The sequence below is a fragment of the Cydia fagiglandana genome, chromosome 27 (genome assembly GCF_963556715.1).
Source record: "Cydia fagiglandana chromosome 27, ilCydFagi1.1, whole genome shotgun sequence".
NCBI lineage: Eukaryota > Metazoa > Arthropoda > Insecta > Lepidoptera > Tortricidae > Cydia > Cydia fagiglandana.
This window is the reverse complement of record NC_085958.1, coordinates 4,543,315-4,561,304: the sequence shown is the minus strand read 5'-3', so window position 1 is coordinate 4,561,304 and position 17,990 is coordinate 4,543,315. Positions and strand designations below refer to the sequence as shown.

At 41.7% G+C, this 17,990-nt stretch overlaps 1 protein-coding gene across 1 annotated transcript in view; it reads right to left on the bottom strand.

Annotated features, from left to right (window-relative positions):
• The window catches only part of LOC134677908 (mitogen-activated protein kinase-binding protein 1), a 127,797-nt gene that overhangs the window by 44,397 nt on the left and 65,410 nt on the right, over positions 1-17,990 (bottom strand). Inside the window, exons 3-16 of the mRNA XM_063536354.1 lie at positions 16,243-16,402; positions 15,133-15,201; positions 13,978-14,082; positions 13,108-13,218; positions 12,201-12,383; positions 10,269-10,429; positions 9,354-9,489; positions 8,141-8,308; positions 6,755-6,867; positions 5,798-5,893; positions 4,471-4,579; positions 3,825-3,965; positions 2,532-2,642; positions 1,140-1,229 (exon numbers count right to left, since the gene is read on the bottom strand). Of these exons, the coding sequence (XP_063392424.1) occupies positions 1,140-1,229; positions 2,532-2,642; positions 3,825-3,965; positions 4,471-4,579; positions 5,798-5,893; positions 6,755-6,867; positions 8,141-8,308; positions 9,354-9,489; positions 10,269-10,429; positions 12,201-12,383; positions 13,108-13,218; positions 13,978-14,082; positions 15,133-15,201; positions 16,243-16,402 (1,753 nt within the window). The remainder of the gene's footprint in view (positions 1-1,139; positions 1,230-2,531; positions 2,643-3,824; positions 3,966-4,470; positions 4,580-5,797; positions 5,894-6,754; positions 6,868-8,140; positions 8,309-9,353; positions 9,490-10,268; positions 10,430-12,200; positions 12,384-13,107; positions 13,219-13,977; positions 14,083-15,132; positions 15,202-16,242; positions 16,403-17,990) is intronic.

Sequence of the window (17,990 nt, the reverse complement as noted above, 5' to 3'; positions counted from 1 at the left end):
GAGCTATGGGACATAGTTTTGAGTATGATCAGTGCACCCAACAAGCTTATATCGCCGACTGTACTTTTCTTTCAACAATAATGCACTCATAGAGAAGATTCTAACCATAGACTAGGAATCCTCTAGACCTAGTTTAGAGCAATTATTTCATGCAACCGATGATGCCAAAAATGCGGGGGTGCGCGGAACGAGGTGAGCGAAGTCCCGTGCCGTGATTGGTCCGTTCAAATACACGAACGTCACACAAAGACACTTTCGACTCGAACATGGAGTAAAATTACCGTATGCGTGGCAGAGGGGGTAGCGCGACTATGCTCAGTCTGGAGGATGTTTTGTCTGTGATTCTAACAAACAAACCCTTTCTATTCAATGTGGTTGCGATGTTTTATCAGTATCACTCAACGCTTTCACTGCCAGCGGTCCGCAAGGCCGCAATTCTTGCAAAAGTACTGAGGTTGACTGAAGTAGCATGACAAATACGAACGTTTCCGAAAAAAAACGATGGAAAACAATTAATTGATGAGATGATTTGATTAATGAAAGAGTTACTTAAAAAAACCGGCCAAGTGCGAGTCGGACCCGCGTTTCTAGGGTTCCGTACATAAGTCCGACTCACGCTTGACTGCACATTTCTAATGGGTTTTCCTGACATCTATAAGTAAACAACTATTTTGTGTATTTTTTTCAAAATTTTAGACTACTGGGTAGTTGAAGGTGGGGGAATGGTAATTTTTTGCCTATTTTCTTAAATAACTTCGAACCTATGTATTTTAAAATTATATAAAAAACATGTCCATTTTTAGGTCACTAATTTACATATGTGTACCAAATTTCAACTTAATTGGACCAGTAGTTTCCGAGAAAATAGGCTGTGATAGACAGACGCACGAGTGATCCTATAATGTGATAGGTGGCGCCACCGCCACGCGCAACATCAGCTCCGTTAATAAAATACAAGTAAAAATTACAAACAAACGGTGTATACCAGTAAAAAGTTACAAATGTGCAAAACAATACCTAATTATCAAGTGTGAGTGTTATCTGTAAATAAAATTAACTAAAACTAAACTAAAAACAAGAAATAATAAATCAATAATCGAATTTACAATTTGGAAATAGGAATGAAAATTCAAAATTACCTTGATTAAGGTGCCGTCGTCGGCCGTGGTTCCTCTAAACGTCTTCGTGTGTCGGCCGTTCGAAGCGCTGTACACCCTCACGTTACGGTCCTGAAACGATTATTTCTCAAAAACCGGGCAAGTGCGAGTCGGACTCGCGCACGAAGGGTTCCGTACCACAATGCAAAAAAGAAACACAAAAAAAGCAAAAAAAAAAACGGTCACCCATCCAAGTACTGACCACTCCCGACGTTGCTTAACTTTGGTCAAAAATCACGTTTGTTGTATGGGAGCCCCATTTAAATCTTTATTTTATTCTGTTTTTAGTATTTGTTGTTATAGCGGCAACAGAAATACATCATCTGTGAAAATTTCAACTGTCTAGCTATCACGGTTCTTGAGATACAGCCTGGTGACAGACGGACGGACGGACGGACGGACAGCGAAGTCTTAGTAATAGGGTCCCGTTTTACCCTTTGGGTACGGAACCCTAAAAATAGACGGCAAAGTCGACTTTGCCGTCTAAAAAATAGTTCGCAAAGCGCGTAGTTTATGGTCAGTCAAAAATTAAAAAGTTAAAAACATTGCAGTCTCGATTTTGGGACTGCAATGTTGCACACAAATTCCATTATTTGTCGAGTTCCAAACTTTTTAAAAGTTGAAATGACCATATCAAATGAAGGCACAGGCCCATTAAACAGCCAAACAGATGTTTAGTACCGCGACTATTTAGCTGTCTCAAATAGATTGGCGTATTTTTTGGCACAAAAATACACTTCTATTATTTTATAAATAAAATAAAAAGGCGGCAAGGGCTTTTTTCTGTCTACGTAAGAACGTTGCTTTTGTAAAATATTTCTATGATACATATTTATATTTCTTGCACCATTTTTGGGAAAAGCACTATATATGACTCGGCTGGAAGGCTACTTGCTGGCTTCGGATTCAATTAAACGGACTCCCAAGGTCGTCCGTTTAAAACGAATCCTCAGCCTGCAAGTAGCTACTTCCGAGCCTCGACAATAATGTACTATTTTTAATGTCAAAGATTTTCATTTTCGAACTACCACGGGGACAACGCCGTCCTCCAAACGTCGGAGGTGAATCTTAAACCTTAAATACACGATTAAGCCCCGTTGTACAATTTAATAATAGTTATCTATTGTACAAACCACCCACAAGATGGACGGACGACCTTGTTAAGGCCGCCGGAAGACGCTGGATGCGGGTCGCTTCCAACCGGTACGAATGGAGGTCCAAGGGGGAGGCCTATGTTCAGCAGTGGACGTCTTATGGCTGAGATGATGATGATGATTGTACAAACAGCAACACCTAATTATCCATCGGTGGACCTTATGCCTCTTGTTATAAGGTTTACGAACTGTCAGTTAACAGTGTGGGCGACGGTATTACCTGACAGGCTGTCAAGACGTGTCGCCCGCCGGCGTCCACCTCCATATCGTACAACGTCGTCCGACCGGACACGTTCTGACCACGTTCGAACTTGTAACCGCCGTCCGGAGTCTGAAACACATTGAAGGTAGTTTTACTTCCAATATCTGGGAGACTGAGCTTTGATCGGAAATAGTTATTTGTTTTACAAGGGGGCAAAGTTGTTGAAACCCTGCTTTGAAACCCTCGCAACGCTTAAGATTCCAATTTCCGAACCACTCGCTACGCTCGTGGTTCAATTTTGGAATCTTTCGCTTGCTCGGGTATCAATATTAGCACGAGCGGTTAAACAAAATTTGCCCCCGAGTGAAACACAAAATTTTTCACCACACCAACCCGAAGCAAATATTAAATGTAAAATATCAAACAAAATCAAATCAAATCAATTTTATTTATTTTAGGGATTGTACACTTTTGCTTTGTTTGTCATTCATCGTTACTTCTGTTCTACTCATTTCCTCAAAGGTTAACTGGAAGAGATCCCATTCAGGGATAAGTTCGCCTTTGTTGTATTTAATTGACTCTGTAACTGTGTTTCTCGTGTTTATATTTCTATGTACAATAAAGTAAATACATACATACATACATACATACAAATCATGTCCAAATGAATGATATTAAACATTTATCATCCAAAATCATCATTTAAAAGTCAATTCTACCAGCAAAGATAAGTAAACAACTCAAAAATTGTATTTGATTAAGTACTTTGCCTCACATGTGAATAAAATGCAACTTTGCTATCAGTGTTTGAAGTGCAAAGTAAGCCTTTCCGAGCTGGTGTGGTGAAAACATATAAAAACTCGCGCGCGTTTTCCCAGAGATAAGACCTAGCTTGATCGATTTTTCGACCCCGAAAACCGCGAAACAGCTTATCGCAATGTCTACAGCTGAGAGCTTACTAGTGAGTAATAAGGATGATTGTATAGTTCATACACAGCTGCTATCAGCTGATACACTGCTGCTTGATGCAGCTGATACTTGATACCTATCTCCCATATGTGTTTTACTACTATACAGAACATTAAGTTAACGATGCCATAAGCCTTGACTTACTGTAATTTGATATACAATGGTTAATGATCATTGCCATAACTTCCACACGATTAAGCCTGTTAAATAAGGCCAGCGTTTTCTCTCAATATATTCAGTATTTACTCCACTCTTGTGTTGTCATTGTAACCCCTGAACGCCGAACACTTCATGGCGACCCTGCCAGTAATGTAAGCGCTTTAGTACGCAAGTGTCACTTACCACTATGAGTTGTCTAAATAGCACAGTCTTGTCGGCCCCACAGGATACTAGTTGAAGAGTAGCAGGTGCAGGAGCAGGGATAAGACGAACTGCTGTTATACTCGACGAGTGTTCGTCTAAGGTTTGCAGAATTTGGTAGCCCTGGAGATAAAAAAAAGTATTTTTATTCAAGTTTATTCCGTCTTGACGCCCTAGATGCCGCTGGATACGAAGTGCAGAAAGACCTTAGCGAACTCGGCGCCGTCGACTGGACGGATACGGCTTTGGACAAAGCAGCATAGCAGCTTAGTTAGCGGAGGCCAAGATCCACTTCGGGTCGTTGTGCCCAGCAGTATGTATTTAAATTTTATATCACAAAGATATACATAAAGATAAAAGATATATGGGGCATTATCTATGAAAAGGGACCTTATTGTCGATGGCGCTTACGCCGCACAGCGTCACGCGGCATTGTGTTTACATCGGAGCATCGTTAATAATGGCGTAAGTGCCATCGACAATAAGGTCTCTTTTCATAGATAACATCACATATTATATAAATAATATACTACTTTCTACTTAAACAACTGTGCTTTCTGCTTGGTAAAGTAGTGTAGGTTAACCTACATATAATCAAATAAAACTAGTAGAAATAGTAAATGCGTACCCGATCGACCATGAATACGTGGATGAGCCGGTCTCTCGAAGCTGAAGCCAAGAGTCGCGGTTTCGCCGAGTACTCCAGGCATAATACTTCGGCGTCGTGAGCTTCCAACCTGAATAAAAATGCAAAGGTTCTTGTCAAAAATATTTTAATGCTAAATAAGTTTTTGGCAAAAATTTGACTCTGACTGTACTTTTCTTACGACAGACAACTAATACCCATCGAGACAATTCTAAAAACCCCTAACACAATTAGGTTGCGTTATTGTATCATGACAGTTTCTATGGCCACCTCATGTCTCCATCATCAGATCAGCTCGATGGTACCAGAATATTGCATTGTCATCCGATTTATACATGCATGCAAAATTTCAGCTCAATCGGAAACCGGGAAGTGGATCAAATTTAACTTGCAAGATTTGATTACAGACCGACAGACAGACAGACAACGGGATAGGTGAAACTAAATAAAAGCTTGTAAAATAAGACCATCCTGGAGTCTATTATTAAATTTATTAAAGAAACCGGGCAAGTGCGAGTCGGACTCGCGCACGAAGGGTTCCGTACCATAATGCAAAAAAAAAACAAAAAAAAGCAAAAAAAAAACGGTCACCCATCCAAGTACTGACCCCTCCCGACGTTGCTTAACTTTGGTCAAAAATCACGTTTGTTGTATGGGAGCCCCATTTAAATCTTTATTTTATTCTGTTTTTAGTATTTGTTGTTATAGCGGCAACAGAAATACATCATCTGTGAAAATTTCAACTGTCTAGCTATCACGGTTCGTGAGATACAGCCTGGTGACAGACGGACGGACGGACAGCGAAGTCTTAGTAATAGGGTCCCGTTTTACCCTTTGGGTACGGAACCCTAAAAATGAATTGATACGTAAATATCAAATAAGGCATATTTAAATAAATATTATAGGACAATTTTACACAAATCGACCTAGTCCCAGAGTAAGCTCAATAAGGCTTGTGTTGTGGGTACTTTATTTAATATTTTGCTCTGTGAATGACTGCACGCGCCTTGACGGCTGTGGGACACGTGACTTATCTGACAGTCAAATACACACTGTGACAGGCAAATACATCAACAAAAGTTATCCATAGCCCTATGAAAGTTCACATTTTTCCCACACTGTGCGTTATCGTCAAATTCAGATCTGAATAAATTGAGACCTGCAGGAATATTGCATTTTTCCGTTGCTTCTTGACGTGTATACACGTCATGGCGTCGTGTATAGGTAAACAAAAGAGTTGAAAAAATAATTACGACGATTTGAAAACGATATGAAATTTGGTATACAAAATTAAAGATACTATATTTACCTGTGCAACAGTGAGCCGGTGGCTGAATGTATCCACACGTTGCCAGCTCGGTCGCCGGACGCTATGTGCGCGCCATCCGGACTTATCCGCACACACCTGTAAATTATAATTTATATTGAAATATCGGATCTTAAGTATCATCATCATCTCAGCCATAAGACGTCCACTACTGAACATAGGCCATCCAAGGATCTCCATACGTGCCGGTTGGAAGCGACCCGCATCCAGCGTCTTCCGACGGCCTTAACAAGGTCGTCCGTCCATCTTGTGGGTGGACGTCCTACGCTGCGCTTGCTAGTCCGTGGTCTCCACTCGAGCACTTTTCGACCCCATCGGCCATCTTAAGTATGTTAGTGTTTTATTTGTATACTTATTTAAGTAAGTATTTCACAATATTTTTCCTACCTATCATACAAAACATTTCCAATCATACACTTAACTTTACTTAATGCAATCCGGAGGTCGCGGGTTCAAACCCCGGCTCGTACCAATGAGTTTTTCGGAACTTATGTACGAAATATCATTTGATATTTAACAGACGCTTTTCGGTGAAGGAAAACATCGTGAGGAAACCGGACTAATCCCAATAAGGCCTTGTTTACCCTCTGGGTTGGAAGGTCAGATGGCAGTCGCTTTCGTAAAAACTAGTGTCTACGTCAAATCATGGGATTAGTTGTCAAGCGGACCCCAGGCTCTCATGAGCCGTGGCGAAATGCCGGGATAACGCGAGGAAGAAGAAGAAGACTTAACTTTACTTAATATTCAAATTTGACTTAATATTAAAAACCTAGAATGCAATATAAAATAGTACCAACATTGTACAACGATGGGGGTATGTGATATTTTGGTAACGAGGGTTATAATTCCCGACAGCCGCAGGCCCTAGGGAGTTCTAGCTTTTTTTTTACAATCCATAACTCTTTTTCGAGCATGTGAGATGAAAATATAGGTACTAACCGTACACCAGTCTTGTCGTCATACGACTTCGCCTTGTCCTTATCACCCGCGCTGAGGTCTGCGTCTTTCAGGAATTTCAGCTCCGGGTCTATGTACACCACTTTATTCAGTTCCTGAAATGAGAAATTGATGTTAGCTCCATCTAGAAGGAGTGTTAGAAGAAGTTAATACTATATCGAAGCGTGACTATGAGGGTTTCCGCGATCGAGTTTTTCACTAGAAGACAGTACCGTGGCGAGAGGTCTAAAGGCCTGGTCAAACAGCCAGCGCGACGCAGCGCCGCGTCCGCGCCGCGTGATGCCTGTTCAAACAGGGCGCGCGCGGATCGCGCCGGCCTCACGATCTCAACACGCCCTCATCGCGCGGACGCGACGCTGCGTCGCGCCGGCTGTTTGGCCAGGCCTTAACTGTCATACATAATCCACCAATCATGTTTAACCATGTTTTTTTATTGGTGGATTTTGACAGCAGCTGTAAAAAGACCTCTCGTCACGGTGCTGCCATCTAGTGAAAATCTCGATCGCGGAAACCCTCATTGGGTGGCTATAGGGAGCGTACATGAACTGTAGGGGGCAGCACCTGCTGGAACTAGAGGTTCTGAAGCAATTTAGATGAAATTTAGTATGGAGATAGTTTGAGTCCCAGTGAAGGACATAGGGTAGTTTTTACCCCAAAAACATCCCTAAATGGGAATTATTATTATTATTAATTCATTTATTCATATAAACAATTACAATGATACATTTATACAATAAATGCGCCAAACTGGAGTAACCAGTTTGTTGGCGCGCCGCCCTCAACTCTTACTTAATATTAAGGTAAATGTTTACAATCGTGACTTATATACTATTGTTAGTAGAAAAGAAAGCATGCATTTTTTAACTATTTATATTGTTATTGATATTTTAATATGTACATGATTGTGGAATGATTTTATAATTTTCTAGGTAAGTATGTATTTGAAATTATTACTTTTTAGGTAAGTATATTTCCAACATCTCCAGTTTTAACTTTCTTTTAAACGCTGCTTTTGTAATATTTTCATTTACAGACAGAAATCTAATGTTATTATAAATCCGAGGAGTTATATAGTGTAATGTTCTTTCCCCATAGTAATTACAACATTGTGGTTCGAGATATTGTGCACGCCTGTCAGCTCTTAACAACCTATCGTTTAGCCGTCTAGGCATTTTATGGTCGTTGCACCCATATTGGTCTACGGCCACAAGATACCTAAACTTTTCTTGAACAGGGAGGACCCCACACTTCCCATATAGCTGATCGTAGTCACCTTTACACTTATTCTTTTCTTTTTTACCTACAAGCATTTTTAAAAACCTTATTTGTAATGATTTATTGAATGAAAAGGGTAGTACAAAAACTTACGTTGCTGTAGATGTTGGGTCCGTTCCTGCCCTGCAGGGTCCACATCCTGACTGTGTCGTCGCTGGAACAGGTGAGGAAGGTGCCTGCAGGAAGGGTGCCGGCTCCGTTGGCCATGTCCACACCCCAGATGCACGCGGAGTGGTAGAGGGCGGAGTGGGATTTGCCCACCTGTGGATAACATAAAGTATTAAATGAATGACAATAAAGGGATATTATTGACATGACTAACCTAACATAACTATGGGAAAAAATGGAACATATATTATTTTGTTGCATAAGGATAGTTATTAACCTTTTCGACGCCGTGTCAAACACAAAAGCTGCCTTTCAGACGCCACGCCACCGAAGTGTCAAAACTGAAATTGAACTTTAGGCATATGTACGTAGGTCTTATGTTGCTTTGCGGTCTGTGACCTGACTGTAGGCTATTTATTAATAGTTCCTCCTCTTTTTAGTAGATGATTTGTAATCCGTCATCTATCAGGGTCATAGTTACAAATCTTCGAATACCTTACTAATTACAATCGACCCAATAATCACTACACCTTATAAAACAAAGTCCCTCGCCGCGTCTGTTTGTATGTTTGTTCGCGATAAACTCAAAAACTACTGAACGGACTTTCATGCGGTTTTCACCTATCGATAGAGTGATTCTTGAGGAAGGTTTAGGTGAATTATTTGTTAAGGTTCTGTAACCCGTGTGAAGCCGGGGCGGATCGCTAGTTAAAACACTAAAATGGAACACACCAGACAAATACTTTTAATATACGAACTGTTAAAATCATAATTGTGTTCACTTTCCTGTAGTCTTTACCTGTCATGAGAGTAAGAACCCCACACTATAGCGTCTTTAGAGCGTTAGCGTCTAGTCAGCGCTATGGAAAATAGCGTCCCTACACAGTTGCGCCAACGTTGCGTCGAGCAGCAGCCATAGAGTTACATATGTATTTAATTACACAAACAGGTCTACCGCGTTATAATATCATTATTTTTCATTTCATTTCATCTTTCTTTGTAGTCTTTCCGTAACCATAGCTGGTGCAAATCAGCTGCAACGTCGGAATTTAAGGTAAAAAGAATGAAATTATATCGCGGTAGACCCGTTTGTGTAATCAAATATGTGTACAAAACGCGAGAGTTTAAAGAGCCATAGAGTTGAATAAACGCCGATGCTCTGGAGACTGTGGGGGGCCTCTAATAGTAAGTTACTAACCCTTTTAATGTCTCTGACGTCCCACACGTAGAGGCTGTGGTCGTTGTACACGCAGGTGAGCTTGTGGTTCCTGTCGTCGTATGTTAGAGCGATGGCGTCCGGGTACCGCGCGTTGGGCGGCACGGTGAACATGTGACTATGAACAGAAAAAAAAAACATTAATATAAGCTGGCGGACCATGGTATAATAATATACTCCGCCTGGTACTCTCTTCCCGTATTTTCGTGGTCACGTGACTGACACAAGCCTACGTCATCATGCGACAGCGCAATATGATAATATGCGATAGCGCTATATATAGCGGCCATGTTATGGTGACGTAGGCTTGTGTGACTCTGGGAAGAGAAAACCATGTTTTATTAGACTATGCTGGCGGACGATATTTGAGCAGTACCGTCTTTGCTATAAAGGGTACACGGGGCCCGTGCTCAGGGCCCCCGTCCTCAGGGGGCCCCGAAGGACAGACAGTAACAGTATATTTGATTAAATAAAAGATCAGTGACAAAGTGTAGATGTAGTGACAAAAATTGAGAAAGGTTTGTTGAGATGGTTTGGACATGTGGAAGGAATGAGTGAAAGAAGGCTGACAAAGAGTGTATGAAGGAGAAGTGGAAGTGGGAGTTGGAAGGGGTAGCCTCGGCGGACATTCTCGGATCAGATCGGAGAAATCCTGAAGAAAGGCCAGGTCAAGAGCATCCTAAACCGGCGAGCGTGTATGAGGAATGTTATGAATGTGAAGGAAGCCAAAGAGGTATGTATGTCATCGTAGCAAGTGGAAATCCGTGGTCTCTGCCTACCCCTCCGGGAAATAGGCGTGATTATATGTATGTATGTATGTATATACTATCGGCGATCACTTTCGAGTTCTAATCAGGGTTCTACAGTTATTCTAGTTCGCTAGCTACATATATCTACCTTATATTGAGTCCCTGGGCCACGTCGACTCCCAGATAATGCGTCCTGGGCAACGTGGTCACATATCGCAGGGAGTCGGGAGCGAAGCACCGCACCAGGCCCTCGGCGCAGCCCACGAAGATGTAACCGGCGCCGATGGACATGCAGTTCGCTGACGTGGTCTGTCGAATAGAGAATGGATAAGAATATTGTTCTGATAGTCGACGGTAGGCGGCGCTGTTCGTAATATTGTATTGGTCTACTCAACGAGGGTAGGCGGCGCTGTTCGTAATGTTGTATTGTTCTACTCAACGACAGTAGGCGGCGCTGTTCGTAATGTTGTATTGTTCTACTCGACGACGGTAGGTGGCGCTGTTCGTAATATTATAAGTTCTACATTGTAGCTTCATTATACATATGGGAGGGATGAATGATACTAAAAAAATTGCATATTTTGGCTTTAACCGGCGCCGATCGTCTATGAAAATAGAGATGGTTAGGGAGTTTGTTGTATTCGCCGTTAAGTGGCGCTGTTCGTAATATCGTAACTTCTACCATAGACTAATAAATAGTCTAGTTAGCCAATCCCCTTGACCAGCGCGTAACTAAAACGCTCGTTGTTTTGGTAGTCGACATCTACCGTCGTGTAGCAGATTTTCAGTGCCGCTACTTGACAATAGATGTCACGAGTGTCGCGACAGACGAAAAGTGTATTGCTCAACTGTATATTACAAGCGGAAGGAGTTGAAAATAGAGTTCCAGGTATAATGTTAGCTGAAAATTGTGGAGCATTAGACTTTTCGTCTCGCGACACTCGCGACATCTAGTGTCAAGGAGCAATACAAATAAACCCGCTACTTGACGCTAGATGTCCACTACGAAATTAAGCAGCATTTTGCTTATGCTCTAGTGAAGGAGATATGCTTCTACATGGCGGCACAGAATAAATAATAGTACTAGGTGCAGAAGACTCACTCTCTAACAAAACGCGTCTGTCACGATCAGCACAGATATGGCCGCTAGGTGGCGACAGCGCCACGCGCGGCTTATGGCAACCCCAAAATTGGGGTCGAACGGATGTAGTTTTAGCTACCTGTAGCAAAGCGACGAAATCGCGGAGTGAGCCACGCCTGATGGCGGTTTCAATCTCATGGCGGCGTTGAATAGCACACTCGTTGTGAGAAATGTGAGGATAACTTTTTTTTGTTATGATATTCTATCAATTAGGATTATGACACCACTATCGGAGTGTCATGTTGGGGATATAGAGTGTTAGAATAAATTCAACTTACCCTCAGTTCAACCCATTTATCGAGCAACCTCCTACTATTAAATTCACACAGCAATCCACTTCTGGTAATAGCATATGTGCTGTCAGCCCAACCGCTTCGCCTCTCCCGCACACGACGTCGCAGAATTCGTTGTCTTTCTGCTCGCCTAGTATCGCCGATAACTAATGTGTCTTATACCTGATATTCAGGCGACAGTATAGCGCTCAACAAATCAATTATGTCAGAAAAAAAGGGGCGAAATTCTGCAATAACTATGGGAGATTGAACCTCCGCGCCTACATTTGTTTTTTTCTACTGACAAATTGGTTTGCCAAACTATTATCCGTGTTCAGACTCGTGAAGCTAGTCTGTGATTGCTGTGAAACGATGATTGTTTGCCTTCAACATTCGACAGGCGCTTACAGCACCGATATCAATAATTTTCTATACCTGCCCGTCCCTTGCACTTTTTCACACAGAACATGTAAGACGTTCATCGTCAATTATATAGTTTTTAAATATGATTTTGGGTTTTAATCAGTAAATTAAGGCTCCGTATGTATACTACGATACATTAATTGGTGGCCCATGAGGGGAACCTACGAAAATCAAGAAAAATCAAGAAAGTGCGATAGTACAAAGACGCGTATGCAGGAACAATCTGGTAATAAACTGTACTCACCCTCAGTTCAACCCATTTATCGAGCAACCTCCTACTATTAAATTCACACAGCAATCCACTCCTGGTAATAGCATATGTGCTGTCAGCTGCTTCGCCTCTCCCGCATACGACGTCGCAGAATTCATTGTCTTTCTGCTCGCCTAGTATCGCCGAGCGACCCATTAGCGGTACTGGTTCTTTGAACTGAAAAAAGAAACATAGATAGAGTCGGACCAAAAAAAGTCTGCAGCGAAATTGATAGCCCACGCAGTGCAAGTGTCATTTATACGCCATAATTTCATAAAATTTTGACGTTTAAAATAACACTTTCACTGCGTGGGATATCAAATCCGCTGCAGATTATTCTTGGTCTGACTCTAAAGGAAATTGTAAGCATAGGAATACAGCAAAAAGGTACTACAGGATCCAGGAACTCTTTTACATTTGGAAGATTTCGAATAAGCTCTTCAATCCCAATAGGAGAAAAGGATGTCCCAAAATCAACATATAATATCTTTCTTTTGACGACCAGTCTGGCCTAGTGGGTAGTGACCCTGCCTATGAAGCCGATGGTCCGGGGTTCGAATCCCAGTAAGGGCATTTACTTGTGTGATGACAACAGATATTTGTTCCTGAGTCATGGTTGTTTTCTATGTATTTAAATACATATTTATATATTATATATATCGTTGTCTGAGTACCCACAATACAAGCCTTCTTGAGTTTACCGTGGGGCTTAGTCAATTTGTGTAAAAATGTCCTATAATATTTATTTATTTATTTACATAAAAAAAATAAAGGTAAGATTTCTTTTACCAAAGAGTTATTAAATTTAATAGAGAGGTAAAGTCTAAAAAATAAACATGGCCCTATGGCTAACTCTAGTAATGTTGGCTACAAAAAAAATGGGCCGTTACATTTAACTCACCTTTGCATTCCTGGAATACTCGAGATACCAAAACTTGACATGTCTAAAGCCAACTGTGACGAAGTAATTCCCATTTTCTGCGAAGCTCACCGCTTTGACGCGTGATGACACCTGTTTAGAGATAGAAAACTGCTGGTATATTTAGCTGCATAAACTTCAAAGTTAAGTATTTTCCCTTTTGTATTTATAATTATGTGTTAGCGCTGTGGCAACACAGCCAGCTTTGAACCAACCAATGATGTGTGGAAATGCAGCCCAAGATGCCATGTACGGCGAGATCAGCGGCCAATCAGAAAGCGCGATGCTAGCGCCAATGTTTCGCCTATAAGACGCATCCCAAAGCAGCGGACCGCTCTCATCCCTCTCTTGCTATCTAACCATTGAACGATTCGACGACAATTATAACGAACCTTATACTACATCTTCACCATTAAAAGAATGGTATATTATTTAATCAATAGTTTTATTTAATAGCCTAAAAGGCGCAAACATTATGTATGTTTATAAAACTCAATGAACAAGTACGAAAACTTCGATTTTAGCTGAAGAAAATGTGCATTATCTGAATGTCTAGTCATAATGGGATCATATTTTTGCATGAAGTCGCTTTTCGTTACTGTTTATCAGATCTAAAATAACAGAATCCATATCTCAACGGTGGAACCGTTCTCTAAGCACCATACTGGGCTGGCTGAGATGTAGGATCAGTATCGCCGTTATACGCGCCACCAGCTTGGGTTCGACGACGGTGCCGCCCTTCCACACATAGATTGAAACCACTTTTCTACCCTACCCACATATGTATTACCTAACCCTTTGCCTATTACTTATGATTGTTGTAATAAATACTTTATTTTACAGAATCTATACCTTGTTACTAGCCAGCTTCAAATTCGCCCGCCAGTCCCACACATTGACGATCATGTCATGCTGCGATCCCACCGACACGAGGTACTTCGATGAAGTTGAGAACGCCTGGAAAACATAGTTTAGTTACAGCGCCATCTGTTGAGCATAGCAAATAGACAACTAAGCCCCTCTACCATAGAGGAATATAGTAAGAGAAGAGTGCTCACTCCATACATCAGTTTTGGTAAAGGAAAAGTCTAACGCTCAACAACATAAGACTTTCCGGTCGGTGCTACATCTATTGTCACTTGACATTACTACTACTGCTACTTAGCAGTACTGATAACTCCGCTACTCGATGCTAGATGTCGACTATGAAAATATTAGTCTTTTTGGTACAGTCAACAATGGAGCTATGAATACAGGCAAAGTGCCAAAAATATGTATACACGACCTTAATGTACAGGCAATAAAGTACTCTATACATATTTTTGACACTTTGCCTGTATTCATAGCTCTGTTGTTGACTGTACCAAAACTGATGTATGGAGTATGCAATCTAATGGGCCTACCACAGAATACATAGTACTAGGTACAGACAGAAGGTTCATTCTCTAACAAAACGCGTCTATTAGGACAGATATGACCGCTAGGTGGCGCAAGCGCGAGCAGGCGTCCGTTCCGTAGCGGTGGGCGGCAACCACTACTGCTAGACACCAAAATTGGTGTGGGCCGCATGTACTTGTAGCGACGAAATCGCGTCGTGAAATGCTTTGATTGTACAACAACTTATTATAGTTCCCATCACCAAACTTTCGGTCACTATGGACGTCGAATAATGTAGGTTTGAAATAATTAAATATATCTAACTATATGGGTTTCAAAAGGTTAATTTTGCTTTATATCTTGCAAATTTAAGAGTAGTAGTAATATTTAAGAGAGTAGTAGTAATATGTATTTTGTCTCACATATTGCTTGACGAGAGAGTGAGACGCAATGCCATTTGGACCGAAGATATTCGACAGATAGAATACCATTATACGACCCTTATCAACTATTCTTAAAAGCTTTTTTAAAACCGACTTGAAGTGAATTTAAAAACACTGTTATTACAATTTGATTGTTCTTACTTTAAGGTTCATATTTGAACGAATTATTAATTAATTAATTACTCACAACACAGTTGACCCCATGCGTATGCCCTGGGAACTCCGCGATCTGAACCGCACCTGAAGCCGTCGGGTCCTGAAAGTGATACTTACTTAAGTAATTAAAAAACTGGGCAAGTGCGAGTCGGACTCACGCACGAAGGGTTCCGTACCATAATTCAAAAAAAGGCAAAAAAACGGTCACCCATCCAAGTACTGACCACTCCCGACGTTGCTTAACGTCAAAAATCACGTTTGTTGTATGGGAGCCCCACTTAAATCTTTATTTTATTATGTTTTTAGTATTTGTTGTTATAGCGGCAACAGAAATACATCATCTGTGAAAATTTCAACTGTCTAGCTATCACGGTTCGTGAGATACAGCCTGGTGACAGACGGACGGACGGACAGCAGAGTCTTAGTAATAGGGTCCCGTTTTACCCTTTGGATACAGAACCCTAAAAACATACATATTCATTTTATTTGTATTAATCACACATTGTCAGTATTGTAACACACATCACACATGATGATGATGAGTGTGATACATCGACACCTGATACCTATTAAGTAGATTCCATTTTTGTCTGCTAGATGACGCTAACAAGAACCATCGAATTTGCAGTTCATGCAGACGTTGCATTAGTGTCGCCATTCGCCGCAAGATGGTGCTAATATCAAACAATTCAAGCCAGTCTAAATTAGTTAACTAAACGTACCTTTAGGTCCCAAACCCGACGGCGGGCGCGTGCCCGCACTCCCCAGTGCCGAAATATCTGCCATCGGGACTGAAGACGACGCAAGTGACGCTTTTCCTCGACACGTTCAGCACGTGAGATAACGCTCATGAACACAGCCGTTGCGTTAGTTCCTTCTTTCGCCGTTAGATGGCGCCAAACACAAACTAAACGTACCTGTAGGTCCCAAACCCGCACGGCGGGCGCGTGCCCGCACTCCCCGGTGACGAGATATCTGCCATCCGGGCTGAAGGCGACGCAAGTGACGCTTTTCCTCGACGCGTTCAGCACGTGAGGAGATAACGCTCATGAACACAGCCGTTGCTAGTTCTTAGTACCGTTGCGTTAGTTCCTTCTTTCGCCGTTAGATGGCGCCATACACAAACATGAACTAAACGTACCTGTAGGTCCCAAACCCGCACGGCGGGCGCGTGCCCGCACTCCCCGGTGGCGAGATATCTGCCATCGGGGCTGAAGGCGACGCAGGTGACGCTTTTCCTCGACGCGTTCAGCACGTGCGTCTGACGGTTCTTGCGCACGTTGTAGAGGACCACGGTGCATCTGTAATAGAATTAAAGGGGAAATTAGTACTTGTACCAGGCTATTTCAATGATTATTAAATCGATAAACAATGTTTTTTCAACCCTTATTACCAAATTTTGAGAAGTCAATATGTATAGGTAATATCACGCGTGGCTCACTCCGCGATTACGTCGCTTTGCTACAGATAGATGAATTCTGTATAGAGGTGAATAGAATTCATTTTTAGTTTAGGGCGGCCAGTTACTGGCGAATTACCCTATTCGATATCGAGTTCCGTAAACGTAAGCCGGGTAAGTAAAAAAGTTCAATCGCAATAGGGTAATTCGTCAGTGGCCACCCCAAACCAAAAATTAATTATATTCACCTATAAATAGAATTAATTTTAGTATAAAGTGGCCAGTTATTGAAGTTATTGAAACCTTATACTAAAATGAATTGTGTTTATAGGTGAATAGGATTCATTTTTAGTTTAGGGCGGCCAGTTATTAAAAGTGGCCAGTTACTGGCGAATTACCCTACTTAGTAGTAGCAGTAACAAAAAGTGGCAATGCAAATTGCAATCAGTGAGGTGCGCGCCAGCGCGAGTACGGGCGCACCGCACGCGTCTGTGTGCGTGCATTACACATACAAATACAGTCTCTCACGCCGCGGTTACGCCCCGTCAGAGCGACGGGTATATTCAGCTTGAAATGTCAACATTGACTTTTAGCTCAGCTCCCGTTTCGTCTTAACTTATAATTAATTACCTGTGTTCATGGGTTCTCTATTATTTTTCTTTATTGTGGTATTCGCAGTGGTATCAGCCGAGATTGAAAGCTACGATCTTATATCACATTACACCCATCAACATTAGGCAGTCCATCACCTTGTACCCGATCATGATTCTTGCAAATAAAAACTCGACTTTGACTTTAGGTAAGTTTAGCAAGATGAAATTATTTTCCTGCAGCGTTGCAGACATGCTAACTGCATTTTAATATGGGTCAAGAGATTGGCGTATCGTTTTGATGTATAAAGTAAACCACTCATTTCTTGGCATCGCATCCAATATATTCCCGGGTCGAACAAAGATATACTTGTGTCTTGAATAAAGTAGAGTAAAAAAAAAAGCGTTTATTCACAAGCTTACTTACATCTAGATAGAATACATTCTACTGCCAAGCCACAGAGCGGTTTGTTGGCAGACGAGGCTCCTATTATAATTAGTTTATGCAAGTACTAGGTATTTTATTTATATGTAACTTAAACTTACTGTTAAACTTAAACTTAAAGTTTACTGTTTGTCTGTTTGGCAAATGACCCGTAGCCGCCAGCAGGCGCCAGTGTCGCGCACACAGCCAGTCAGGTTTCCCATCGACGCACCGGGAATAGTTATCGATGACTCCGTGACGGTATGGAGTGCTGCGGCCACGGTGGCGCTGATAGCGGATTTAAGCTAGATTCACATTTGTCTGTTGTGTTGTGATGCTCTGTCGTGATGGCATACTGTTCACATCTATATGACGTGTTATGACGCATTATGATGCATTTTTATTAGTTCCGTCTTGGCTCTCGGAGAGTTCACACTCCTCGTCCATACTTGATGCGGCTCTGACGCGTCACAACA